The sequence below is a fragment of the Dermatophagoides pteronyssinus genome, unplaced genomic scaffold (assembly GCF_027571235.1).
Source record: "Dermatophagoides pteronyssinus isolate colony J.1.1.1.1 unplaced genomic scaffold, Derpt_VIB-CSIC_2022.12 sq0022, whole genome shotgun sequence".
Taxonomy (NCBI): Eukaryota; Metazoa; Arthropoda; class Arachnida; order Sarcoptiformes; family Pyroglyphidae; genus Dermatophagoides; species Dermatophagoides pteronyssinus.
Window position 1 is genome coordinate 388907 of NW_027461546.1, and position 27910 is coordinate 416816.

The 27910-nt window shown below is 29.3% G+C and overlaps 4 protein-coding genes across 5 annotated transcripts in view; 1 reads left to right on the forward strand and 3 right to left on the reverse strand.

Annotated features, from left to right (window-relative positions):
- The window catches only part of LOC113799773 (uncharacterized), a 52873-nt gene extending 41332 nt beyond the window's left edge, over window positions 1-11541 (reverse strand). Inside the window, exons 1-2 of the mRNA XM_075822958.1 lie at window positions 11264-11541; window positions 10958-11194 (exon numbers count right to left, since the gene is read on the reverse strand). The gene's annotated coding sequence lies outside the window, so the exon portion shown is untranslated. The remainder of the gene's footprint in view (window positions 1-10957; window positions 11195-11263) is intronic.
- Window positions 11542-11886: 345 nt separating this feature from the next.
- LOC113790991 (uncharacterized) lies at window positions 11887-14011 on the forward strand. The gene is made up of 2 exons (XM_027340703.2): window positions 11887-12422; window positions 12485-14011. Exons 1-2 carry the CDS (start codon window positions 11942-11944, stop codon window positions 13891-13893), a joined length of 1890 nt encoding a protein of 629 aa, XP_027196504.2. The 5' UTR covers window positions 11887-11941; the 3' UTR covers window positions 13894-14011.
- Window positions 13931-14484, reverse strand: LOC113794132 (protein Skeletor, isoforms B/C-like). The gene has a single exon (XM_027344220.2). It carries the CDS (start codon window positions 14401-14403, stop codon window positions 14008-14010), a length of 396 nt encoding a protein of 131 aa, XP_027200021.2. The 5' UTR covers window positions 14404-14484; the 3' UTR covers window positions 13931-14007.
- Window positions 14485-14795: 311 nt separating this feature from the next.
- LOC113790989 (uncharacterized) lies at window positions 14796-27902 on the reverse strand. 2 transcript variants are annotated; one of them, XM_027340702.2, is made up of 8 exons: window positions 27563-27902; window positions 19581-19776; window positions 18000-19505; window positions 17436-17916; window positions 16566-17368; window positions 15436-16485; window positions 15143-15365; window positions 14796-15072 (listed from the first exon to the last, which is right to left on the reverse strand). In XM_027340702.2, exons 1-8 carry the CDS (start codon window positions 27609-27611, stop codon window positions 14992-14994), a joined length of 4389 nt encoding a protein of 1462 aa, XP_027196503.2. In that variant the 5' UTR covers window positions 27612-27902; the 3' UTR covers window positions 14796-14991. The 2 variants fall into 2 exon arrangements, with proteins under 2 accessions (XP_027196503.2, XP_075679122.1); XM_075823007.1 differs by lacking the exon at window positions 27563-27902 and adding an exon at window positions 19904-19981.
- Between the last annotated feature and the right edge of the window lie 8 nt (window positions 27903-27910).

Genomic DNA, 27910 nt, shown 5'->3' on the forward strand with positions numbered 1-27910 from the left:
GCCAAACATTAATTTCATACTGATGATTTGGCTGTGAAAAATTTCATTTCATTTCATTCGATAATCATGAAATTATTACGTCACGCCAGAAAATCGAAAAAAAAACAGAATTTCCCGAAAACAAAAAATCGGAAATAAATTTCGTGTTCAAAAAGTAAGTGTTCATTGATGATGATGATGATGATGATGATGATGAAAATCTTCAATCATGTGAATCGACGACGACTAATTTCATATTTTATGGTTGATTTCCTTTTTTTGGAAACTCACAAAAAACCGATCGAAAGGGGGCCTTTTTTTCATATTAACTCTCAATTACCATCACCATCATCATCACCACTAACACAGATGACTCTCTGACATCATTCATCCATGTGGATACAATGTTAAATTTAATAGTGATGATGATGATCCTCATCCTCATCATTCCATCGTCTGATGATGATGATTAAGACTCAATTAAAAATGATGATGCGGATGATGATGAAATTAACTATGAAAAAAGTGGAAAAGAAATATGTAAACCCTTATTAACTTCATTATCATTACCATCATCATCATCATTGAAAAAATAAAGTTTTACCGCAATCTAACAACCATCATCATCATTGCAAAAAACGGATATTATATAATTATCCTCGGCTTGTGTGTGTCTGTGTGATAATTTGCAACAAATTAAGTTAAAAACTTTTAAATTTTTTCAGAAAATTTTCAAAGAATGTGTATTCAAAACAAAAAACAAATTCAGGATAAAAGATTTTCTCTCTCTCTCTCTCTCTCTCTCTCTCTCTCTCTCTCTCTTTGGATTATCCTAAATTTGACCAAACACCAAAATTCAATCGATTAATAACAAAAACAAAAATTGAAGGATCAAAATTATGATTTTGGGTTGTAAAAAGTTGTAAAAATATAATTTTTGTTATCATTTTTTGATCTTCATTTTGTAATCAAGTAACCGTTGTCCATAAAACAATTCAAAAAAAAAAATATATGGACGATTATTGAATATTAAATTATGACCAAAAGTAAAAACAAAACAAAAAAGGAAAAATTGAATTTCTGTTCAGTTTTTTCCGGATTGTAAAACTCAAATCAATAAAAAACCAACTACAGTAGTAATAATTCTATGGAATCAATGATAGTCATCATTTTTTATCTAGCCTCAAAAAAAAAAAAAAAAAAATTTTATTACATTGAACAAAAATGAATAATAATCTTCTTTGCCTCTGAAGAAAAATTATGATTTTTTATGAATGAATGAATGAATGAATGTAGTGTGTGGGTTCAGATGTTCCCATGTTGCTGTTGGTATTCCCCCTTGTGAAAAAATCAATCAATCGATGGCTACTTATTGATCAATTTTTCCCAATTATCATTAAACCAGAAAACAAAACAACAAGCATCTAATTGGATTGATAAATTGTTTTGAAAAAAATCTAAACCAACCAACCAAACAAACAATTTACAAATCAAAGACAAACTCACAAAAATCAACAACATTGACAGAACGAAATCTTGACAAAAAAATTTTCCCATCAAATAAAATTTGCATTTTGAGCAAAGAAAAAAGAAAATTAAAGAACATTTTTAGACATTTCACAAAGATTCGTTTGATGAACATCTAATGGTGATAATCAAACAAACAAACAAGCTATAGCGATGTTTGCAATATAAGTGATAATTGTTGTTGATTAAAAACGAAAAAAAAACTTTTTTTTTCCAAAATCAAACTTGAAACATGAACTTTAGACATAGCCAAAATGTATGTCACACACAAAAGCAAGTTCTGGCAGAAATGAATTTTCAATTTTGCTGACTTTATGTATGTACGAAACAAAGTACCGTTATCAACATTCGACCAAAATTCGTTTTTTGCCAAAATAAATCAATCGAAATCGTGTGTTTGGACGAAAAAAAAGACATGACATAATTTCTTTTGGTTTTTTTAAAGAAATTTTCATCTTAAAATTTTCATCTTGAAATTTTCTTTAAAAATCCACAAAAAAGCAATAAAAAAACCATAATGATGATTTTGGCTGAAAAGAAGAAATTAATCTTTTCATTACGAAAAAAAAACAGGTCTAAATTTGGGAATGAAAGAAAAATGTTTATTATTAGGCATTATTATCATCATCGTCATTATAATCATCACCTACACCAAGAAACAAAAAAACTAAACAAAAAACGTTTGGATCATCCATCCATCTTAATCTTTTTTGAATTTGACAAAAAACTTTTCTCTTGAAAATTACCAAAATTATCTCTCTTTTCTATCGTCTGGTTGTTTCTTCTCCTCTATTTTGGACATCATCACATATGAATTCTCATCATAATCAAATAATCAACCCGGCCACCATTTATAATCATCATCATGGTTGTTATCAGAAAAATTCAAATCTTAGCTTTTTTAAAACGTCGGAAAAAAATGTCTTAATTACCATTTCGAATGTTCATCATCATCATCATCAGTATACCATCATCATTATCATTATCAATATCATCATCATCGTTGATAATGGATGCACAATATGGTCAATTTTTTCTGATTGAAATTACCTTACTTAAAAACTTAAATCCGATGGTGTTGATGGACATAAACTGCATGAAATTCAATTTTCAAACAAGATTAACCATTCAGACGATGGCATCCCTATACACAACAACAACAAAAAAAATTCTCATCTTGATCATCAAATCCTGATGAAAAACTAATTTCGTTTCCATTTTCTCCATCATCATTCTACATTCAACATCAAAGTCGGATTTTTTTGGTTTAAAAAAAACTTCTTCATCGTCAAAAAGGGGACAATATTCAACAAATTTTCAATCTTGAAACATTTTCAATTTGTAAATTTTTTTTTGCAATCAAATTTTTCATCCTTGATTCAAACACACACACAGAGAGAAAAGGGAAAATTTATTTTTTCGTTTTTGATTCCAATTTTTTTGATGACTAAATGGAATATCATCATTAATTAACCCCAGTAATTAGTCTGAGTTGAAAAAGATGGAGAAGGCAAAAAAAAACTTTTTCAAAAAAAATCATTAAATTTTGTAGACATTTTTCAGTTCAATTTAGGTTTAAAAATCCGAAAAAAAAGTGCTTGAGGGTTAATTTTTTTTTCTGCGCAGTGATTCTCAAATCAACAACAACAACAATTAATCTATCGATCTTAATCGATTTTTGATTGATCAGATTTACTGTTTGGTTTCCTTTGTTGCAAATCTTGACCATTAAAAATTTTTGAAATTTAGATTTTTTTAATGGTCATCTTTTGCAACCAAAAGAAAAGATGCGGACTGAAGGAAAATTTCAAAAAAGATTTTCACATGACACTCAAACAAAAGTTTCGAAAAATGTGTGAAAAGTTCAAGAAAAGAATATTCACACACACAACATTTACAAATGCAAAAATGGCCATTATCAAGTCTCTAATCGTACCTTAATTTTGATTAATGAATCTTTTCTTTTTTTCACTACATTCTTTACTTCATTTATGAAGTAATAAAGAAAAGAAAAAACATGAAATTCATTGATTTGTGAATGGATTCAAAGAAACACAAAATAATGATAATGATGCTTATATAAATCCAATTTTATGCACACAATGAATCAAATGTTTCTTTTTTTTGTAAAGTTTTCAAAGTTTTAAAAATCTTTGAATAAAAATCTTATTAAAATTTAAATTTTCAAAACAGAAACAACATTCAAATATTATCTGTATTAGAGGTAAGGCTAATGACCGTATAAAATTTGACCAAAAATTCCAAAACAAAACACTGTTACTGCTTTTGTGTTGGATTGAATGGGTCAACAACAACAATAACAACAACAAAACAAAATTCCGATCATCATCATCAATATCGATTAGTTTTTTATGCAAAAAAAAACTTCTGTTTCTGGAACCAACAAACCAAACCAAACAAACCAGACAAACAAATCTGTTTTTGACATTGGACAATAATTTTACAAAAAAAAAAAAATCAAATTTCAAACCCGGAAAATTGAATTTGATAATAAAGTTGAACTTTATAGATTTTTTTTTTTTGGTTGGTTGTTTGGTGAAAAACGGTCAATATGCAAACATTGTTGTTCGACAATCGATTTTTTCATTCTTTGGCCCACGAAAAAGAATCGATTGTCGAACGACAATGAACAAAACAAAGATGAAAATGACAGCATAGCAGTGTAGCTATTTGTCACCCACACATGATATTGTGCGGGTTGAATATTTTGAATTCGTAAAAAGAATTTTTTCGGTTACCCCTTTTATTCTGTTTTTTTTGCTTCTAACCACCATATGCAAAACAAACGGTAGAAAATCGATTGTCAAAAGTCAAAAAAAAAAAAATGAATTGGAAAAAGGCTGGCTGTTTGTTTGTTTGCTTGTGTGTGTGTGTGTGTGTGTGTGTGTGATTAACATCACCCAAAAACAACATTATCAATGAATTTAGTCTTGTCTTGTCGAGCACAGGCTTTATCGCATTTTTTTCCGTTTTTTCGAAAAACAAACCAAACAAAGGTCCAAATGTCAGATTTCAGACCAGAAAAAAGGGTTTTTTGTTCCTGAAAAAAACAGAACAAACATCAATTTGTTTTGGAATGAATTTAATTGAAAAATTCAAAAATTTAAAAATTCATTACACGAATTTTTTAAAAAATTCAAAAAACGAAATTAATTAGACCCGAAAAACGGTACACAATGGAATTGTAATTAAAAGAATTTTCTGGGAATTTTCCCAACGAAATGATGTCAAATCAAAAGTCAGCATCCACCATCAATTCCACATTGACACAATCACAAAAAAATGAATTAATTAATTTTCATTTCGACCAAAAAAAAACGATTACAAAATATGAATTCATTCAGTCAGGTCGTAAATTTGAAAATTGAATAATGAAAATTTTTCCCAAATGAATTTTTGTGTGATTTTTTTTTACATTTTTCAAAAAAATGATAGATCCCTGTGGATATTTTATCATTATCATTTCATCTTGGTTAATTCATTTTTGAAAATTTTTTTTCAAATTTCCCAATTTTTCAAAAGGATTTATCATATCAAATTCGTTCGGTGTGTGTGTGGGTTTTAAAAGTCAAGTGGTCGATTTTTTTCCAACTTAATTTCTTAATTTCAGTTAGTCAGCTTTCACATAAAAAAAATCATCAATCAAATCACATAAAGTGGCAAGATGAAAAAAAACCTTAGATAAAAATTTTCAATGTCAAAAAAAACGAAAAATTTGTCATCATAACAGATTGACAGTAAGGCTGACATTCACAAAAACCCTTTTTTTCTGAAGAAAAATTTCTAGGTTTTTCTCGAACATCATTTTCCCAGAAAAAAAAACAAGCCAGAGAAAAAAGTCAAAAGAAGGCTGGAAAACCGAATGACCCGAATCTAATCATCATTCAACAAACAAAAAAAAAAAAAAAAAATGATGAATTTGTTTTTTTCTTTCGTTTGTTTCAAATAAATGAAATTGGGCAAGACAAGAAATATGGTGATCCATTTATCACCTTGTTATATCATCATCATAATAAATTGTGGTTGGTTTCAACGCTGAATTTTTTTTCAGTTTTTCTTTTTTTGTTGTGGTTAAATAACCAAGGTAAACACACACACACAGAGAGACACATATACAATTAACTTGATTAAAATCCCAGGTAATTATCGAAATTATTATTAATCCTCCAGCAGACCAGCCAAAATGACAATGACAAGCACACGCCACTTTGTTTTTTTTGGCCAGTTTTGTTCATGAAAAACAGTAAAAAATATTTGAATTTTTCAAATAGTAAAGATTTACAACAACAACAAAATTTTTGGTTGCCCCATTATCTATTGGTCAGGATCTAATCTAAGCAAATGTTAAAAAACCAGTTAATAATAATGATGCGGATGATGATAAAGATGCAAAAAAATAAAGCAGGAAAAATAAAAAAAACTTTGAAAGATCAATTTGTATTCTTCTTCATCATACTGATTGGAAACAACCACAACAATTCATTTTCATTTTTACTGTGCTGAATCGGACAGCAGATTAGTAGTTTTAGCCATCGGGCAAAAATATATGAGGAAAAAACACACAAACAAAGAAGCAAGATAATAAATCCCTCTATATGAATGGAAGGATGGAAAATTAGTTTAAACTTACAGATCATCATCATCAAGGGTCAATGACAATGACAAACAACATAAATATCATACAGAAACAGAAACTAACTAACTAACTAAACACAGAAATAAAAAAAAAAAGTCAATAGAATCATCAATCAATTCAATACATTATCCACCAGAAAAAAAACATCATTTTTTTCTTTCTGGCCTCTTTTTAACTATGTATAGATATTATTATTATCTGGAAATATATAAATGAATTTTATGCAAGTGTTTTGCTGTTTTGTTTGTCGTTGTGGGCCAGAAACAGTTATAGCTTTCTCTCTCTTTTGAAACAAAAATCAATCGATTATGATCAAAACAAACAAAAATTGGTTTTTTTTTTTGCTGGAACAAAATACATTTCAAAGATAAAAAAAGATAACATTTTTTTCGAAATGAATGGCTTGCAATTAATCTATTGATGATCTTCAATGGTAAGTGTTTCAAAGAATCTTTTTCTTTTTTCTTCTTTTCTGGATTGCTGTTCACCAACACATTGAGATATCATTATCATCATCAATTTGTGGTTGGAAAATGTAACAATGTGACCAATCAAAGAATCAAACGAAGAAAAAGAGATAACATAGAATTCTTATAAACATTTGTTTGTTTGTTTTGTTTCACGAATCAATTGACAACGATTGATAAATGAATTTTTCTTTTTTTTCCGAAAAATAAATTGGTTTGAGAAAAACGAAGAAGAAAATTTGTAGAAAAATAATGAAAAAAAAGTATTTCGGAAAAGAAATTTGAGAAAATTTCCGGGAAGAAAATTTTCAATTTTTTTTACTTCATTACATTGGGTGTTGGTTGCGATCTCTATACTGATCATTACCGATGATAAAAATGGGCTTTTTTCTTCTATAGTCAACTAAAAAACAAAACCAACGCCAAAAAAAAACAGAAGCTTGAAAATTATTATCATTCATCATAGCTATCTTCAAACCCAAATCTTTTAAATTAACCTTTAGTTTGGCAAAAAAATGACCTTGAGCCAAATGAAATTACCAAAAAAAAGAAATTTCCCAGAAATTCTGCCACGTGTCACAAAAAAAAATCGATTTTTTGGCAAACAAAACCAAACAAAAAAAAACCAGAGAAAACTTCCGGACAATAACAACAATGGTTACCCCATAATAGAAAAAAGTTTGTTTTTGTTTTGTTTTTTCTTTGGTTCAGGGTTCGGTTGTTACGTAAAAAAAATCAAGTCAACCGGATCAATGTTATTCACGACCAACAAAGAAGATAACACCACACACACACCACACACAAATATTCTCGCTGCACATGAATTAACACAAAAAAATCATTATCACCATATAGGCGTCATCATCATCATCATTGACATTGAATATTTTCGACAGCAAAAAATCAATTTGTTACTACTACCTTACTTTTTCAATAATGGGATGTTACAAAAAATGACTATTATTATTATTTAACACATTTGGAAAAATAAGGGAGTGTTTTTTTCCATTGGCACGTGTTTTTCATCATCATCATTCATTATATAATTATCTTTTGAATGATATAAAAAAAAGTGATAATTTTATCTATTTAATTGATTTTGAAATAGTCATTACATTTTCATGAATGTCCATTCGACCATTCAACTTGAACTTTTTTTTGAAAATTTACCAAAAAATTTACCAAAAAAAAGACAGGATAATTTTTTGACAAATGAATCCTACCAGAAAAACTGACATGATGATTGACATGCTGCAAAAGCATGAAAGATGAAAAAAAGTCAAAAGTCAAAAGTCAAAAAACAAAACGAAAAAGATTCTCGACGATTACATAATATGATTTGAATGGTAGAAAATTCATTCAGGTATTATCTCTCTTTTGGCAATTATCTCATCATTATCATTATTATACGCATATAAAAGGTTACTCTTTAAAGGTAATTATCGTTTGTTTTGGAAAAGAAAAAACATTTTGTAAATGTTTTAAAACTTTCCGTTTCCGTTAATCTTTTTTTTTTTTGTTGATTTGAAACATTCAACACCCAAAGACAAAATGATGATAACCCAACTGCCAAAAAATAAAAAAAGTTTTAATTATCAACATTGACTTTGTTTGTTTGGGAGGACAAAACAATTAAAAAATTTATGACATTCAAACTGGTCAGAGGAAAATTCTCTCCACTAACTCTAAAATTCAATTTTGAATGACATCAATAAAAACATTTTGGAAATCCCATCCAAAAAAAATCTAAAAACCATAAGTTGGCCATATTGAACCAATTTTTTATTATCATCGAAATTATCGACAAAAAAGAAAGAAAATGTGGCCAAAAAACGAAAACAGCTGAAACAAAATCACCAAACAATATTCTGGTGGATGATAATCATAAATTTTTGGTTTCTCTCTCTATTTACAGTCGCCATTTTCATAAACTATATGATAATCTCTCGATCGAACTTTGTCATTCTTGAAACACTATCATCATCATAAAACTTTCATGTCACACCATTCAACATTAATGTTTTACTTTTCCCAAAAAAAAATCCAAGTGTCATCATTATAATCATCAAGAAAGAACAGAACAGAAATTTTTTATAATCTTGTTACAAAAAACCAAAGGCAAACATCATATAACAATATTTTCTTTTCAGAAAGGTTTTATGATCGAATCTGACCTGGATTTTTTCTTTTTTGGTAAAAAAATTCAGTTTGGTTAGTTGCTTTGGAAGGGTCAAACAAACTAAGTTTCATTAAAGTTATTAATAGATTTGGGAAAATTTTCTGAAAAGAAAAATGATGATAATCGATAACCATTGAACATTCTACAGGATTCCTGTGTTTTGCTGTTCAATTTCTAAATAATGATAATTAGATTGGATTGCATAATAAACAAGCAAGAAGAAAAAACCCCCACACCAAAAAAAAATGACTAACAACAATTAATTAATCATCAAACACAAAAATATGACATCTTTTTTTATTGAAGATAAATTATACTGGGCAGAAACTGGGCAGTATAATCAACCAGCCAGCCAAACAAATAGCGACCATTTTCCTATGTGACATATGTGTGTGTGTTTGTGTGTTCCAAATAACAACAAAGAATCTACACAAGTTACACACAATGAAAAATTATCCATTGAAAAAACAACAGAAAAATATTAAGTTGTATCATCATCATTCATTCAGTTCAGTTCTGTAACTTTGTTTTTTTTTTGTTGTTTGGTTCAATATTAATTATGATGATGATGACCTAACACATTATGAATTTGTCATTTTCATTTTCTTGACACATAGTAATTTATATGTTTGATTTCGACATGGAAAAAGTGAATGAAAAAAAATTTAACCCTTTTTTTCATTCATTCATTTCAGTCCATCGATTGTCTTTTGTCATAAATGTCATTCATGGATAATCCAATGTTTGTGTTAATGTCTTTGGCTAATTAAACACAACATTTTTTGAACATTATCATTATCATCAGAAATATTTTTCCTTGGACAAATGTAATTCTGCAGATTGAAATGAATTAAAATGAAATCGAGATAAAGAGAGATTGAGAATTTTTGAAATGTCATTCGATTAATTGGACTCTAAGGACTTTTCAAACAAACAAAAAAACAAAAAAGTTTTTAAAAAACTTTGAAAAAATTCATTTGAAAAAATTCCTGTATCATTCAATGAATCAGATTATCTAATCAGTTTTAAGGGAAAAACAAAACAAAACAAGACATAAAAAATCGGAATGAATTTGATCGGATTTTGGAAAAATGTCAAGAGAGAGTGAGAGAATCATGGCAATTCAGAAAATCAGAATCAGTCCAGCTTAGTAAGCTGGACATTTTGTGTAATACCTATCAAACATCAAGTTTTTCCATCAAAATGATGATGCAAACTATGCATGTAACTTTGTTGTTGTTGTTTTTGTTTTCTATCTACCTATTTATTTATTTATAATGTTTATATAATTATTATTTTTATTTTATTCCTAGGTAATTGGAAATGATTTTTTTTTTCGAATGTAACTAACTAACAAACACACCTGGTTAGTTTTTATATATTCATAAGTTTTGTTTTTTTTCCAGGTAGAAACTTTTATACTTTTACTTTTTTTTTTTGGGAAACACGCAAACGTAAACTGGATAATAATCATCATTTTAATGATGATCATCAGGAAGATAATCTGCAAACATGGGTCGAGTGAAAGAAAATTTTTTTCCAATGAAAATTTACATCGAATGTTACAGGGTAACATCGTTATTATCATCATTTACAAATGAATATATACGCCCTTTTTTAAAAAACTAACGAACAAATTTGTCCATCTCGAACTAAACTAAAAGCAAGCTTTAACGTGAAATACGCGTGTAATTCTAGCGTAACCAAAAATCCATAGTTATGTGTGTGTGTGACAAGCTTTCAGGGTGGAATTGGTCGGCAAAAAAAAAGTTCCATTACCATCCATACAGCGAGAGATAAGCAAAAAAAAACTACCAAAATGATAATTCAATAGAACGAACCGCATAGATATTAAATAATAATGAATGAATAAATGACATACAGAACTAAACACGTGCCATTTCGCAGGCCAGAAACAACAACCTAAACATAACAGTGAAAAAGTTTCAAATTACAGAACACACAGTGAACACAGTTATTTATCAAACAAGCAAGCAAGGAAATTGTTTTTTTGATTTGGATCTCTCCCCTCCACCAATAGATCATTTTGCATAAATTCAACTAAACTAAGCTTTGTTTGATGCTTAATATATAAATGACTGATGATTATTATGAAAATCGTGCCAAGATAATCTTTTTTTTACTTACTTTTACTTGTTGTTGTTGTTGGAACGCGTTTCCAGTATGTTTCCAATCGTGTAACGGTACAGGATACTTAAAAACTACAGACCGAGACAGATGATGACAATGATGATGATGATGAACCTCATTCGGTTTTGTTGATGTTGTTCAAATGTTGGGCAAATGGGCAAACTATTTTTTTTCCAAACAATATTTGGGTGAAACAACCAACCATTGGGCATATGTTCGGTATAGGTCATATGGCTAGAAGAAAAAAAACATTGGTCAAAACAACATAAATAACGATTGTTTTTGTTTTCACAGGATACGTACCAGAGTTTTGAGTCGAGTGTGTTCCATTTGACTGGATCTGGTATTTTTGGTCTTTTTTTTGGGTTTGGCTGGTTCGTTTGATCATAAAAATGTTTAGTTTGAAATGGCTGTCTGTCTGGTTGATAAACTGATCATCATCATCATTGTTGAATTGTTGTTGATCATTTTGATTCAATTTTTTTTTTGGGAAAATGTTTAACGTCAAACAAATATCAAATATCATAGGCAAACAGACACAGACAGACAAAACAAAACATCATTTTGGGAATAATCAATTGACTTGTTTGCCCCAATTGTCAGTCATATTTTCATTCATCAAACTTGATTGTCTAAAAACAGGATTAAATTGGTAAATTGAATTATTTGATCAAAAATTATTATCGTTCAATAATGAAAATTTCCATTTGATGATGACAATTGTTATTCCAATTCAATAAATTCAATAATTTTGACAGCTTAATTTTGAAATCAATTTTTTTTTTTTGGAAACGAAGAAAATCTATTTCCTGTCAACACCATTTGAATTGAACAAAGAAAAAAATATCGCTCATCAATATCGATTGTATCGCGATATCCATGTGATTGTTGTTGTTTTGGTTCTTTCGATTCGATTAGTTTGAAGCGCGTAATTATAATTTTTTCGACAATTAAATTTGATTTGATTTCTCTTTTTGCAAAATGGATTTTGAATTAGAATATCGTTATGCTTTAGAATGTGAATTAAATTCTGAATCACAAAGAAATTGTGATCAAATTCGTAATCAATTAATACAACTTGTTGCATCACAACGATTGTTGCCATCGGCTTCATATAATGAACGTTTAAAAGATTTACTACGTGAATATTCATCGGAAATCGATAAGAAAACCGGATTGAATACATTTATTGATTCATCATTTGAAATTGTTCAACATGAATGTCATGAACGTGATGATTTTTCGATAGATAAATGGCGAAGTACATTGAAAAAGAAACTTGATAATGGTGATTTAGTACGTAATAAATCTTTTGATAAAATGAAAGAAATTTCTGAAAAATTTCGTAAATTTAATCGTGAACGATTAATATCATTATTGGTAGAAGATGAATCCAATGATAATTCACCAGAACCGAACAATGATGATATGAATGATGATTCCGATTCAAAAAACATTCGACGTAAGTTTTTATTAGAATTTTCATTTTTTGCAATTCCTAATTTTCCGATTTTTATTTGCTAGCTTATTCGAATCAAATTCAACAACAACAGCGACAAGCAATGGTAAAAAGTTCACCAACACGAGTATCGGGATTATTTAGGAAAAAGACCACACAAACAAATGGTTTTACTCGAGCTTTATTCACACGAAATACAACATCATCACAAAGTTCATGTAATAGCGACGCACAAAGTGATTGCAATAGTATCAGTAGTCAAGAATCAAACAAATCTGAACATCATTTAATGCCGATTGATACTTTGCCCGTGATCAAAGAATCATTGAATGAATGTTATGATGATGATGATGATAGTGATAAAAATCAATCACCAGTTGAAATTGTAGCTACGAATAAAAAATCTGAATTTATAACCGGATTGGAAATACATTTGGTCAATCAAATTCAAAATGATGAAATACCCAAAGAAAAAGCACAGGAAATTATCGATAATGTACGAAAAGAAAAATTGAATACATTTAAAGATCCAATGGTGGCCGCAACATCAACAAATTCAACATTAATCAACGATGAACGATTAAAAGGAATCGAACCGAGTATGATTGAATTGATTCAAAATGAAATTATTGCCAATCTTGATAATACTGATTGGTCAAATATTGCCGGATTAGAATATGCTAAATCTACAATTCAACAGGTTGCCATATTACCATTAAAACGACCTGATCTATTTACTGGATTGCGTTCACCACCGAAAGGAATCTTGTTGTTTGGACCACCCGGTACTGGTAAAACAATGATTGGCCGTTGTATAGCATCACAAGCTAAGGCTACATTTTTTTCAATAACATCATCAACATTAACATCCAAATGGATTGGTGATGGTGAAAAGACAATGAAAACATTGTTTCAAGTTGCTCGATGTCTTCGACCATCAGTTATATTTATTGATGAAATTGATTCATTATTAACATCGAGATCCGATTCCGAACATGAAGCATCAAGACGAATGAAAACTGAATTTCTATCACAATTTGATGGTCTTTCGAATCAAACGAATGAAGGTTTATTGGTTATCGGTACAACAAATCGACCACATGAAATTGATGAAGCTGTACGAAGACGTTTTGCTGCTCGATTATATGTACCATTACCAGATCGGATGGCTCGTAAACAAATGTTGTTTAATAATTTAAAAAATGAAAAACATTCATTGACCGATGAACAGATTGATAGTATTGCCGAGCGTACAGAATCATTTTCCGGTTCAGATATAAAAATTTTATGCTGTGAAGCATCAATGGTATCCATATCGGAAATAACTGATCGTTTATCAGATATCGGTAAAGAAGAAATCAGGGAAATTTGTTTCTCGGATTTTGAACAAGCATTACAACGTATAAAACCAAGTTTTTCACGTGATGATCTTGGTATTTATGAAAGTTGGAATGAAAAATATGGTTCCAATTGAACAACAACAAAAAAAATTTAGTTTTTATAACACAAAGTTTTTTTTAAAATGTTTATTCATTTCTTTTATTGTAAATTAATCAAATTTTCAATTAAATTTAATTTTTTTTAATTTTTAATTAATTTTAACATGACCAAAATCAATTTGATATGCTCGACACCAAATACCAAAATGTTTAATATCACGAAGCGTTTTACCTGCTGGTAATTGTAATGTAATATTTGCATTACGATAACCTTTCAATGGTTTTAATGAACCATTTTCATCGGGAATTGGTTGACCGGTTACACCGGGTTTTTTTGTTGTTCCAATCCAGAAAAATGCATCCGGTGCTTGACCATCATAATTTAGATTTCGTAGGATTATTGTTCGATCATTAATTGCATAAACTTTACCACTAACACCATGATCATAGCTGGGTAAATCACCAAGAAATTGTTCTTGTTCTTGTTGCTGAGCATTGGTCAGTACAGCTATGAAACTGATCGCTAAACAAATTTGCCAAAACATTTTTCAATCAATCAGTGGTTACAACAAAAATCGAATGTTTAAAAGAATAATAATGATGACAATCGACGATGAACATCGACATTTATATATGGTTGATTTGGTCATCATCAACTGTCAATGATGTGATTACAAGGTGAAACATTCTATTTTCAACAAAAAAAATAATAATTTCAATTACCATTGTTCAATTATTTTCTTTCAGAAAATGAAAAATACTTGAAAAATTTCACTTTCAAATTCAACAACTTTAAAGTTTCGACTCTTATAACATATGTCCACATTTTCGATGACAAAAAAAAAAATCCATTACTGATCATGATGATGATCATCATCAAGGATGCGGCCAAGAAAATAAAAAATTTTCGATTTGTTTTGTTCTTGAATAGGAAAACTTGAAAGAAAAAATTTCAATTTATTGATTGTCATCATATATAATAATATTAACAGGATTTTTTTTTGAAAAAATAAAAATTTGATTAAAATATTCATTTTTTTTTTTTTTGGGTTAATGGTGATGGTGATTTATGTGTATAATACAGAAACATCAATGTTTATGTTTCGTGGTCAAATTTTTTTTCATTCATTGATTCATTTATCACATTTTCTTATGAATTCAAATTTATATTCCACAAATGATGAACCGGCCTGTGATTCGGATAGATTACATGGCTAATGGAAAACAACAAACATTGAAAATTTTTCATTAAAAAAAGCAAACAATAAATTCATGAATACATACAGAATCGGCAATAATATCACGTGAAAGTATACGAAATATATATGAACTACGTTGATAGATACCGATTGGTAAACGCCAATGTGGTGATGATTCCGGTAATAGTATATGATCGGCTGTTTTTTTATATGATTGTGGTATATTTTCCATACCATAATAACCGGATGAACATGTAACTGGTTTTTCTTTCATTTCACAATGATCAACTTTCATTTCTTGATTTAATCTTTGAATGGAAAAAATAAATTTGTTAATAAATCAATGATCAACAGCAACAACAATAAAAGAAAACTTACTCAAATTGAAGTGTAACATATTCCAATTCCATATATTTTGAAATAGGAATTGTATAATGAAAACGATTACCAAATCCTTGTGTACAATGTAGTTTTGTACAATATGAATAATCAATGGTAGCATTCAATTCTAAAAGTTTGATCATTTCGACCATACGTGTAAGATCTTTTTTCGGATATGTATTATACATATTATTCTGTGTAGATGATTTACCGGTTTCTCGACGTTTTCGACGACGACGATGAAATTTTGAATCATGAAAATCATTTAAACTATGAATATCTTGTATACTTGATGAATGTGAATATTTACCATTACCATCAATGTTTTTATTATCATCATCATCATCATTATCATTGGTGAATGATCGAATTCCTTTATCGGTTCTTTTTTTCTTATTAATGTTTGATGAATTTGATTCATTTGGATTAAATTTCGATTGATTAGACAATGAATTTGATGAATTGATTGCGATCATTGATGCATTATTTGTCATTGTATCATTAGCTGATAATGTTTCATTGATCACAGTAGACGTTGATTCTTCTGCTAGATCAAATTTATGATCAATAATAAAATGAGATTTATTTGGATCTTTGAGATTATTAGTATTTGATGGTTCAATATTTGAATTCAAATGATAAACATTAAAATTTTCATCAGTACAACAATGAACTGGACATAATGTTGTTGATGTATAATCATAACAACCATTTGGTGCACCAAGTACCTGTGGTTTTAATACAGGTATAGCTGTTGGCTGTGGATGATGAGTAGGATGTGTTCGATCTTTATTCAATCGATTCGATTTATTTATTGTTTCGACAAATGAATTTGGATTGCTTGGTGATTGTTGTTGTTGCTGATTATTATTATTTACATTTGAATAAGGTGGTAAATCAAATGATGATGATTGTGTATGATAATGATGATGATCAGACGATAATGATGATGATGATGATAACGATGTTGATGAATGATGATTTATAATATTTGAATGATGACGACGATGATATTCTAATATGTACAATGTTGCTATCGATGCAAGGCTATTTTGATTGATTGAAAAAAACAGATCAAATTAAATGGTTAAATGATTAAACAATCAAACATTCAAATTCAAACTTACCAAAATGCCATTATAAAGATGAGAATCATGATTAATGTTTGAAAAAATCTATTATTACAACCCTGGTTAATGGGCATTGAATGTTGTGATGAATTTGAACAATAAGATTTATGATGATGTGATGATGATGATGATCTTCGATGACATGAATTTTTACGCATTGTTTTATTATTGTTGTTGTTGTTATTATTATTACGATAATTACTTGAAACACAAGTAATTGTACTACTACTAGCATTGGATTTTATTGAATCAAAACGATTAAATTTACTTAATTTTGTATTCATACGTTCTAATTCATCGATACGTGTTTCCAAATTATCAGTAACTTTACATAATTCTTTTACTGCACCTAAATTTTCCATAAATATACGATCTTTATTTACTACAAGAAAATTTTCAATCATTTCACCATCGGATAATATTATATCACCAGTTTCTTTTACTGCTTCAGGTAGAATTTGTTGTACTTCTTGTGCAAGTATACCAGTACCATTTAATTCATTTTGATCGATACCAACTTCTTTGGCAAACGATGGTTTAAATTGATAACGTACAATACGCATATTTGAAACATTTTTTAATTGTTCACGTGTATCAACTTCTTCGATATTGGTTTTTGCACGTTTATCCGATGGTTGCATTATGCTGCCGGTAACTTTTGCATTACCAAACACAACCAACGATTCATCTGGACGATCAGTATTGATACCGACACGTCCCGTATGAAATATTGTTTCCGGTATTGGACCTTTTTGCCAAACTAATTCAACATCATTTTCGAATTGTCCGGGATTGGATGCCTGTTGAAATGAATGAATTTATCATTAAATGGTAATGAATTTTTCGGAAACAAACAAAAATACATACCCGAACAATAATTCTTTCCGATGCTTGTGCTGCTATCTGATGAATTTGATCACCAACATGTGCACAAAGTGAAACGACCAAATAAAAATATCTTTGATCAGGATTTGGTTTACCTTTTTTGCGCATATTATTTGATGTTGTTTCACTAAAATGTAATCGGCCAACGGTCATTTTTGTTACCTGATCACAGGATAATTCAATTCGTACTGGATGAAATGCTTTTTTACTTCTATCCGATTGTGATTGTTCGACTTTTATTGTTTGTGTTGGTGATTCTACTTTCACTCCGTAAAAATGTAGATAAAAATTATCAATTTTCTGAAATATTTCTGTTGATAATGTTTTTACATAGAATGGATTGGCAACAATCTGTATATGAACAGTAACTTGAAAATGATTTTTTTTCTGACAAACAAATGCATCATCAGCATTACTAAAATTAAAACCTTTATCCGCATCCACACGATAATTTATTGTTGGTCTATTTCGTAAACAAAGTTTACAAGCGAAAAACCATTGAATTAATTTAAATTGTAAAAAAGTTTAATTCAAAATTAAACTTACATTTCTTTAAAATTAACATCATATAATGGACAAGATAGATTTGTATTGAACGATGTAAATCGGATACATTGATAAAATGAATCAGATGAATACATTTGACTATCCGGACCATAATCACCTAAAAAATCATCATCACATTGTTGTGTTGAATGTACATTATTATTATTATTGCTATTACTACTATTATCATTGATGATGCCATTCAGACCATGTTGTTGTTGATGACCAGAATCCGGTGATAAACCATTATTTGGTTCTTGTTTAATATAAATATTTGTTGTTGTTGTCGATCCACCATTACTTTTCGTTTCAGATATTTTACGTTTTTTCCCTCCATTAACACCGACACCGCCACCACTATTTTGGCCAACTGTACCACCGGTGATGGGAACAATTAAATTTGATTGAGGCGGCGGCGGTGGTGGTGTTGAATGCTGTATTGGTTGTTGCGTTTGCGATTGCGATTGATTCACTGTATTCGTTAATGTTGTATAATGTTGACAATCAGGTGGTGTTGTTATTGTTAAACGACTTAGATGATAACTATTATTTGGTTCAATCATCATTGATGGTGCGGATGTTTGTGAATTTGCATAAATATTATTATTATTCGGTTGTTGATGATAATTTGTTTGATGAATCATCGATGATTGCTGTTGTTGTTGTTGTTGATGTTGATGATGATGATGACCAGTTGTAACCGAACTAAGATTATGATGTATCATACTAACCGAATTAACTGTTAATGGACAAGTTAATGATGATGGAACAATATTGCTGCCGGCTGCAGCAGCAGCAGCCGCAGCTGCAACACCTAATGTAACCATTTGATGATGTGATTCCAGTATTGATAATTGTGTATTAGTTGTTGCTGTTGTTGGTTGATGAATAATAGCTGCTGCTGCTGATGGTGGTTGCGGATGTTGTTGTTGTTGCAATGTATGATGTTGATGATGATTAGTTGTTGATTGAAGAATTTGTTCATGATGTTGCGGCAGCGGCTGTGGATGATGTATAGAATGTTGCGGATGCGGCGGTGGATGATGTGATTGAGGTATATGATGATGATGATGATGATTTAGGCTTGTTGTTTCAATCTTTACATTATGATGATTTTGATGATTAAGATGATGATTATGGTGATTCAGATGATGATGATGATTATTGTGTTGTGAATAATCATTATTGATAAAATGTTTCATATTTTCTTCCATATTATCTGATTGTTGTTGTTGTTGTTGTTCAGCAATAACAGTAATATTATTATTAGTAGTAGATTTTGGTGAAAATGGTGGTTCTGAACCAGAATCTGGTGGTGAATCCGGTAAACAACTAACAACTGATTGATGATTTGAATTTGTAATTGTTTCATATGATTGTAGATGATATTGCTGTTGTAAATTGGCCGATTTCGATGATAATGGTGATGATGATTTTAATTCAACAACGTCAGGTGATGAAGTGATTAGAATAGAATTTTGTTGTTGTTGTTCATCTTGATAATATCTAAAGAGAAAGGAAAAGAGAAAAGAAGAAAAATTATCGATTATCGATTGATCAAATGTGAATCGATTATCATACAAATTGGTTGTATCATCATTCTGTTGTTGTTCAAGTTGATGTTGATGATCATTATCCACCTGATTAATATATTCTTCCAATTGGCTAAAATCTAATCCAGCATTATCAATGCCACCATTGTTGATATCATCATTATCACCATCATCATCTTCAGTGATTGTGGTAGTATCAACACCGAAATCATCGGCCGATCGACCTAAACGAGATAATGAAGAAGAAAAAAAATTACAATTATCATTAATAACATCATTAATTAATTATTTATTAATTAATCTAAGAGTTTATAAATCATTTTCTCTCGAATTATCATTAAAGAAACTAACAAAATTTTTTTATCCATAAAAATTCTTCGTTCATTTTGTCGATGTGGATTCAACAAAATCCAAAATGAAAGTTTTTCCCGAAAAAAAAATTTGCATAAAATGTTCTTAGCCTAACGAATGATGATGATGATGATAATTACCAACCAATCGCTAAATGATACGAAAATAATCAATTACGTGGGCGCACACCAAAAAAAACCTAAATTTTCGCTGATTGATTATCTTTGGTGATTACTGAACATCTGATTTCAATCAATCAGTCAATGATTAATTAATTGATTTTTATTCCACTAAAAGTCGGCTGAATGAATGGAATTGTTTTTCGTCAATTTTTGGAAATGTTTGTTTATCTTTCTAACTTGTTGCTGTTTTTGTTGTTATTTTTGCTATTTTCCCATTTGAATCCAATCAAAAAAAATTTTTGATCGAAAAAATAAATCGATACAATTCACAATGAAAATTGTGAATTTTCAACAACCAAAAAAATCAAACGAAATGAATTCAGCCAGAAAAACTTTTTAATCTTTTTCTTTTCTTTTTTTTTGGTTTAAAAATCAATTCAGGCGAAACAACCAAAAAAATTGATCGATTTTTTTTTATTTTATTTTGGAAAACTGGGTGCCAAATAAAAACACTTTTCATTTAAAACGAAAATTGTGAAAATCTTTGTTCTGATGATGTGAAATTTTTTTCCCGAAAAAAAACCCGTCCAATCGTCTAGTGGCTACCATAAGATAATTTTCCATAAAAAATATGATGTCCGGCACAAGATTATAACAATAATTTTTCTTATAATTCACTTTACTTGACAATTTTAAAATTTAGGATAAGATTTTTGGATAAAATCATCCGAATGATAATAGCCATGAATTTGATGATGATTATGATGTGTGTGTGTGTAGACCAGTGATTCTCAACCTTTTTGTTGTCGCGGCACAATTTTAGAATTTTTGAATATATAACAGTTGCATTTTCAGAATTTCGCGGCACACTAAAGTGCCGCGGCACACTGGTTGAGAATCACTGGTGTAGACGTTATGATTATGTTTTTTTGTGGAGAAAATTACCTTCACAGGATTCAGTAATAATATGTAAATCATTGTTATATGAATACAGGTTAACAACATACAAGATTAACAACAACAGCGACAAGGTAACTGTAACACAATTTTATCATCCCAATCATTTAATGAATGTTGGTACAAGATGATAGTGATGAACCGATCAGTACCGACCATCATCATCATCATCAGCGAATCGATTTTTGTTACCAGATCAGATTCCTAAATGGTTATTTATTGCGACAAATTTTTTTTTCGAAAACAAAAACAACAAAAATATAACGAGTCTAGACAAATTTTGCTAAATCATCTTCGTTTTTGGTGACACAAAGTTCGTTTGAGTTAAAGAAATTACACCTTTTAGTGATCATTAAGACGCTAATGATAATGGCCAATATTATTAGCCAAATTAAATGAACAAATTAGAAGAAAAGAAAAGATGTCTCGATAGGAAAAACCAAATGAAAATTGTCATTTTTTTCTGTTCGATATGAAATGTTTTTTTCATTCGGCAAAGAAAAATGTTTCATGCATAAAACCACCAATTATTTAGTGTTTAAATGGTGGTTGCCATTACAACGACAACAAATGTCAAAAAGCAGATGATTGAAAACAGTCATCAGTGAAAAAAATTGGCGGTCAGTTTTCAGTCATCGAGAAAATTATTACATCAAAAGAACAAAATGATTGAAAAGATCCACTTGTTGTTGTTTGGATCCACTTGTTTTTCAACAAATGTTTGTTCAAACAGCCAAACATGTGGATTTTAGATTGAAATTTGATTCAATGATGATTCAAGAAAAAAAACAATTATCATTGAATAAGAATTTACATACATAAAAATTCAAACAGATTTAAATCAACCAACCCGAACAACAAACTGTTTGGGTCAAATTACTTTTTGATCATCACCCGAAATCAAGAAAAAATGGGTGCTAAAACATGAACCAGATAATCATCTTTGAATGATTATGAAACAATTTCAACTTCAACTTTGTCCAAAAGTTAATTATTTTATTAAAAAATTCAAATTTTTTACATTTACATGCGTTTAAGTAAATTTAAACGGGTAAAAAAACAAACAAATAAAAAACATTACCGATACCGTTTCTTTATTATTTTAGCAGAAAAAAAACCGGAAAAGAATCCTTTTTCATAATCTAATCTCAACGAAGAGAGGAAAAAAATTCAAATTTTCAACGGAATTTTGTTTCATGACGAAACTCAGATAAAAGACAACAAGAAAATCTGATAAGCAAAAATTTTTTCTTTTGCAAAATTAAGATGCTGACTAACTGACTGACTAAACGCAGATCTAATAATAACAACCGGTGTAAAGAAAAAAGATAAAAAATTCTTTGACAAAAAAAAACAAACAAACATGAGTTACTGGAAAGCGAAAACAAAAATTTCGATTTGTACATATGTTCGTGATGATGATTATCCCATTTAAAACAGCCAGGTTGAATTTACTTTTCATTTACTAATTCCGGATTGTATCAATTAAAAAGAAAAAGAGGAAAAAATTTCTCATGAAAAATTTATTTGTTTTTTTTCTTTCATTTTTTCATTTTCACACACACACATTTCATTTTGAAATTATACTTCCTTCATTCATTTTTGGACAAAATTAAAGGATTTTTATTTTTGAAAGAAAATATGATATCACATGATTCTTATCTGAATCTATCTATAATAATTAAACTTTTTTCAGGAATTTTACCCGAAAAATTTATTTATTTGGGAATATTTTTTTTCTCATATCATGGGGGTAAATCATCATATTACCTTGATTGATTGATTGATGATGATGAAAAATTACAGATAACAGAACACACACAAACAAGATGCGAATGAACTTTGATCAACAAAAATCTTTGATTTTTGAAAGAATATTTTTGCTTGATTCACTTTTCTTCAAAAAAACACACACATTTCACATACACAAAAATCGATTATAGTCGGATCAAGTGTCAAATGACAAATTTTTAAAAAAGTTATCACATTGCGAACATCTTCATCTTTATGTCCATCAAAGGATTAAGCAAAATGCCACGAGGTTGGCTACCTATTGGTCACTTTTTTTTTGTTTTCCAAGCCGAAAAAAAACAAACTGTCACAGTGTTTTGTTTTCAAGATAAAGTTTTTCTTTTCTTCATCAGTTTTTCTTTTCAAAATGTAGACATAATCTTTTTTATCTCTATTTTTTTGCTACTTTCATTACGTACACACACACACATATACAATTAACCAAGTGGTAGCCGTTCGTATAGCTAATATATTATTCCATTTTCGGTTGACATGTTTAGTGACATTATTATTATTATTATTTACCTGTATGTCTGCTTGTTGATAGGATTGAGCTATCCATTTCTCTCTCTCTTTTTGGATCTTTTCTTTCTTTTCTTTTCTTTGGTTTGAACAGAATGATTCTGAATTTATTTTTTCTCTTTTTTTTCTAATTTCAGCATTTTTTGTTGTTGTTGTTTCATCTTTTTTTTTTTTTTGTTCCTTGGCTGATTCAATAGAGCAAAACAACAGCAACGAGGGAAATTAAAAATCCTGACAGCTTTTTTTCTGGATTCCATCACTTTTGCAACAAGAATCACTCATTCTACTGAAGAGAAGAATTTGAGGAATTTGAGAATTTCCAAAAAAGTTTCAATCAAAAATTTGATTCCGGTTTTTTTCGTAGTCAAAAAAGATTTCTTCAATTTTTGTTGTTGTTGAAATAGAAACCAATTGTTGGAAACAAGAAAAAAGAAAAAGATAAAAAAAAGTTTCCACTTGATCTACAAAGTTAACAACAATCAATCAATCAATCAATCAGAAATATCGACGACGACGACGAAAAAGTTGAAAGAAAAAAAATGTGAATCAAACAACAACAGCAAAAAAAACCGCAAATTAACCCGACAATACTTGTTGTTGTTGTTTGATGACGATGATTGTTGGAAGTGAAAACAGAAAATTGTTTAAAAAAATTCAAACGAAAATCGATCGTTTACACACAAAATGATCAAATAAATAATTGCCACTGTCACAGTGAAGAAAAAAAAATGGAAAAAAAATGACAATTTTGTTTAGTTTTTTTTTGGCATTGCTTTGGAAAGTGATCTTTACAGCAACAACAACAACAACAACAAAATTGTCAACCAAAAAAACATTTTGTCGTTTGTCGTTTTTTGGTGGATAAAATTTTTCGATCATCGATTTTTTGGATCGAATATTTGGCAAAAACATTCTTTATCCACCAAGTGATCACAAATTGGAAAAAAGAAATTCGGTCATTCGACAAAAGTTCAACAAAACAAAACATCCCTGTTGATGATGAATATGACACCGATATTTTTTTTGTTACTTGATTTAATTTTTGATCACCTACAAGTTCAATAGGTAATTATTGAGAAAACTTTAATTACAATTTTGCCGGCTTCGAAAAAAACTACAAGCATATATATTCTGATAACTCAAAATAACATTGTATCATATGATTTTAATTAGAAAAACGAAACAAAAACGAAAAAAACAATGAAAATCTATATGGGATATATAGAATCCTGCAAACACAAAATTGATTTGATAAGAAATTGAATTGAATTAAAAAAAGGAAAATAAAGATATTGCTTGTGCACACAATAGGTTACGAAAATAAAAAATCTAGATCAAAAAAAAAGGTTTAAAGATTGATTAAAATGTTCCAGTTTTTCTGCTGCTGTTGTTGTTACTCTAAATTTGTTTTTTTTTGTTATTTGTCAATTTTAATTTGAAAACAAAACAAAAAAATTAAATCAAATCAAATTCCAAAACGCGTGTGCACTATATGGATCATGAAAAAAATTTTTTCTTTTCTGGATCGATTCCAAAATTGACAATTTGAAAACAATGACAGCCACAATCAGCCAATAAGTCAAATTGTCAACAGAAAAAACTGACTGACTGACGAAACTTTATTTGTCAAATCAAAAATTACGAAGAAATTTTCAAAAAGTTTACAAAAATAATTTCAATCAAACAATCTAAACAGAGTACCCTTGATTCATTTGAAAAAAACACACATATAAATTACTCAATTTGTGTTACAAGCAGTGGCGGCCACCGTCAGGTAATTTGTACGAAAAATCTTACTAATAAATTTATTACCATACACCTATGATTATTTCATTAAAACCGAACGACGAACGAAACAAAATTTTGGGATAATTTAAAAACCTATTAAACATTATGATGATGGATAATAACTTTACCATCTAATGAATAGATGGTTATGCAGTACGCCCATATAATATTCATATGTGGTAACTAATGTTTCCCATCGATGTGAAATTTTTGTTTTCCTTTTTTTTAAAAAATTCAATGGAATCAATTTTCATAATTTTTTTTCTTTTAACGAAAATTTCAAGTGAAAAAAAACAGCAAAGATTCTTTTAGCTATCAAATACATAAACGAATAAACGAACAAATGGAGCATAGCCTGATTTGAATCAATCGATGGATGATGATGATGGAATCAAATTGATCAATGATGAATGGTGATCGACTATTTTTCGTGCGATTTTTTCTTTCATTCATCGTTTTTCGTTTTTGCAATGAATGGAATAGAAAAACAAAACCAACGAAAATAAAAATCCAAAATTGAAAATCGGCTAAATAAAGTAACATTGTTTTGTTTGGGCTGGTGTTTAGGTCAACCGAAATTCCACATCAGGTGTGAGATGGTGTGTGTATGTGTGTGTTTCAATGAAATCAAGAGAATGGCGTAAATTGAGAAAAAGAAATATATTTTTTCCAAATAAACACAATGAAAAAACCGATTGATTAAAATGATTTTTGATGCGTGAAATCTACTGATTCGAACCACAAACTTGTTGGTTGAATGTCTGAAGAAAAACTTACACACACACATATAAGATGGATTCAAAAAAAAAATCTTATCATATTGGATTGTGGTAAATTTCCGGAAAAAAATTTTTCAGGAAAATTTCCCGGATAATGTCAAAGATTAATTAACATCAAAAAAACAAGATTATAACTGATGATGATGATGATTATGACAAACACAGCAAATGAATGTTTTATGACATTTTTAATGAGATGTTTTCATACATACCAAAAAAAATGTGTGATAAATTTTGAAATGACCATTAAAAGAAATATAGACCATGATTAATCATCAAGTTGATCTCCGAAAAAATTTTATCAACCATCATCATCATCAACAATGAAACAAGTGACAAATTGTCATCGTTGATGAACAATCTAAAAATGGAACAACATTCTGTATACAACAACATCATTCGATGGTCAATATAATTACATAGAAATTCATTTGGTCATGATGATTATGATTATCATTACAATGATGCCATAACTTCAACTTTTACATCATTCAGTTAAAGTTATTTTTTTTTTGTTTCAATTTTTTAAAAATGAACAAAACAGGTTGCCAAAACATATTTAAATATTGAAACAGTAGCGACACACACTGGTTGTGAATGTAACTATTATACTGTATAAACCGCACAATATGTATAAGCCGGATTTAACCTATTCATAGTTCAGTTAGGTTAGGTTGATGACTATGACTGATAGTAAAGTTGAAAGTTTGCATATATGTGCGAAATTAAAGTATATATTTTTTTTTGTCAATACCACTGCCATATAGAGAGAGAGAGAGAGAGAGAGAGAGAGAGAGAGAGAGAGAGAGAGAGAGAGAGATAACTTTCAAAAATCAAAGGCATGCATTGAATTTGAATGTTTTCAAGGCAAACATTGTTGATGACCTTATCATCATTCAGGTAATATTCATTGTTCCGGGGGCTATATATGTGTGCGCGCATACAGCAATTGAACAGCAAATGTTACCTGAACACTATCATTGAACCTTAAGAGAAAGTTGAACGAACTTTACCAAACGAAGAAGAAGAAGAAAAGATTTTCCAACGAAACACATACGAATCTGTTGGATGGGTGATGTTGATGATTGTAGTAGGGCTGTGGTAAGCAAACTTTAAAAAAAAAAAACTACTATGATGTTATTGGATTGTTTTTTTGGGGAATGGCCAGCTGCAATGATTGACTATTGGTCACCTGTCATCAATTATTGGATCAATATTTTCTCGATCTGTGTTTTTTTTTCTGATGAATCCAATCATTCTGTGATTCATTCGATCAAATCTTAAAAAAATTTGACCTTTCTAAACAATAAACATCTTATGTAACCATTATTATGGGCAGTAAAAAAATCATTGTTTGATCCAAACATCTGTGTCAAACAACAACAACAATGAATGATCGGGAATGCCAAATACAAAGATCACGACCCTACTAGAGAGGTAAAGTAATTTGAATTGAATTGATCATGAAAGTCTGGCCAAAGTCTGATCATGTTTGGGTCAAAAAACAGGTACATAAAATTTCTTTTTTTTTAAAGAAAAATAACAACAACAAGTTCAAGGTCGTTGTTGATTGTCTTAAGGTCATGACATTTTTACTGTTTGTTTTTTTTCGATTTGAAGAAACTTTCCGCATTTTTGGATTCGGGAAAAAATTTTTTCATTTTGTTTACCGAGAAAAAACAAACAAAACAAAAACTTACCTAAAATAGCCTGTAATGTACGATGATCTTCGATCAGAATTGTATCCATGATGATGATGATGATTAGGCAAGTTGATTATTCAAAAAATCAACATCATGATGATGAATGTCAATGTCAATGTCGAATAGTCGATACGAAGTGAATGACCGTCGTCACCGGTTGATTATCATCATTTTATAAGCAAATTGAATGTCCAATCGATGAATTTGATAATAATGATAAATCACCATCACAGCACAAACATTACAAAAACAAAAAACAAAAACACCGGTTGCTCATTAGCGATTTTTTCGTTTTGTTGTTTCTGAACAAATCAATTTTGTTTAAACATTTAAAAAATTCCCGAA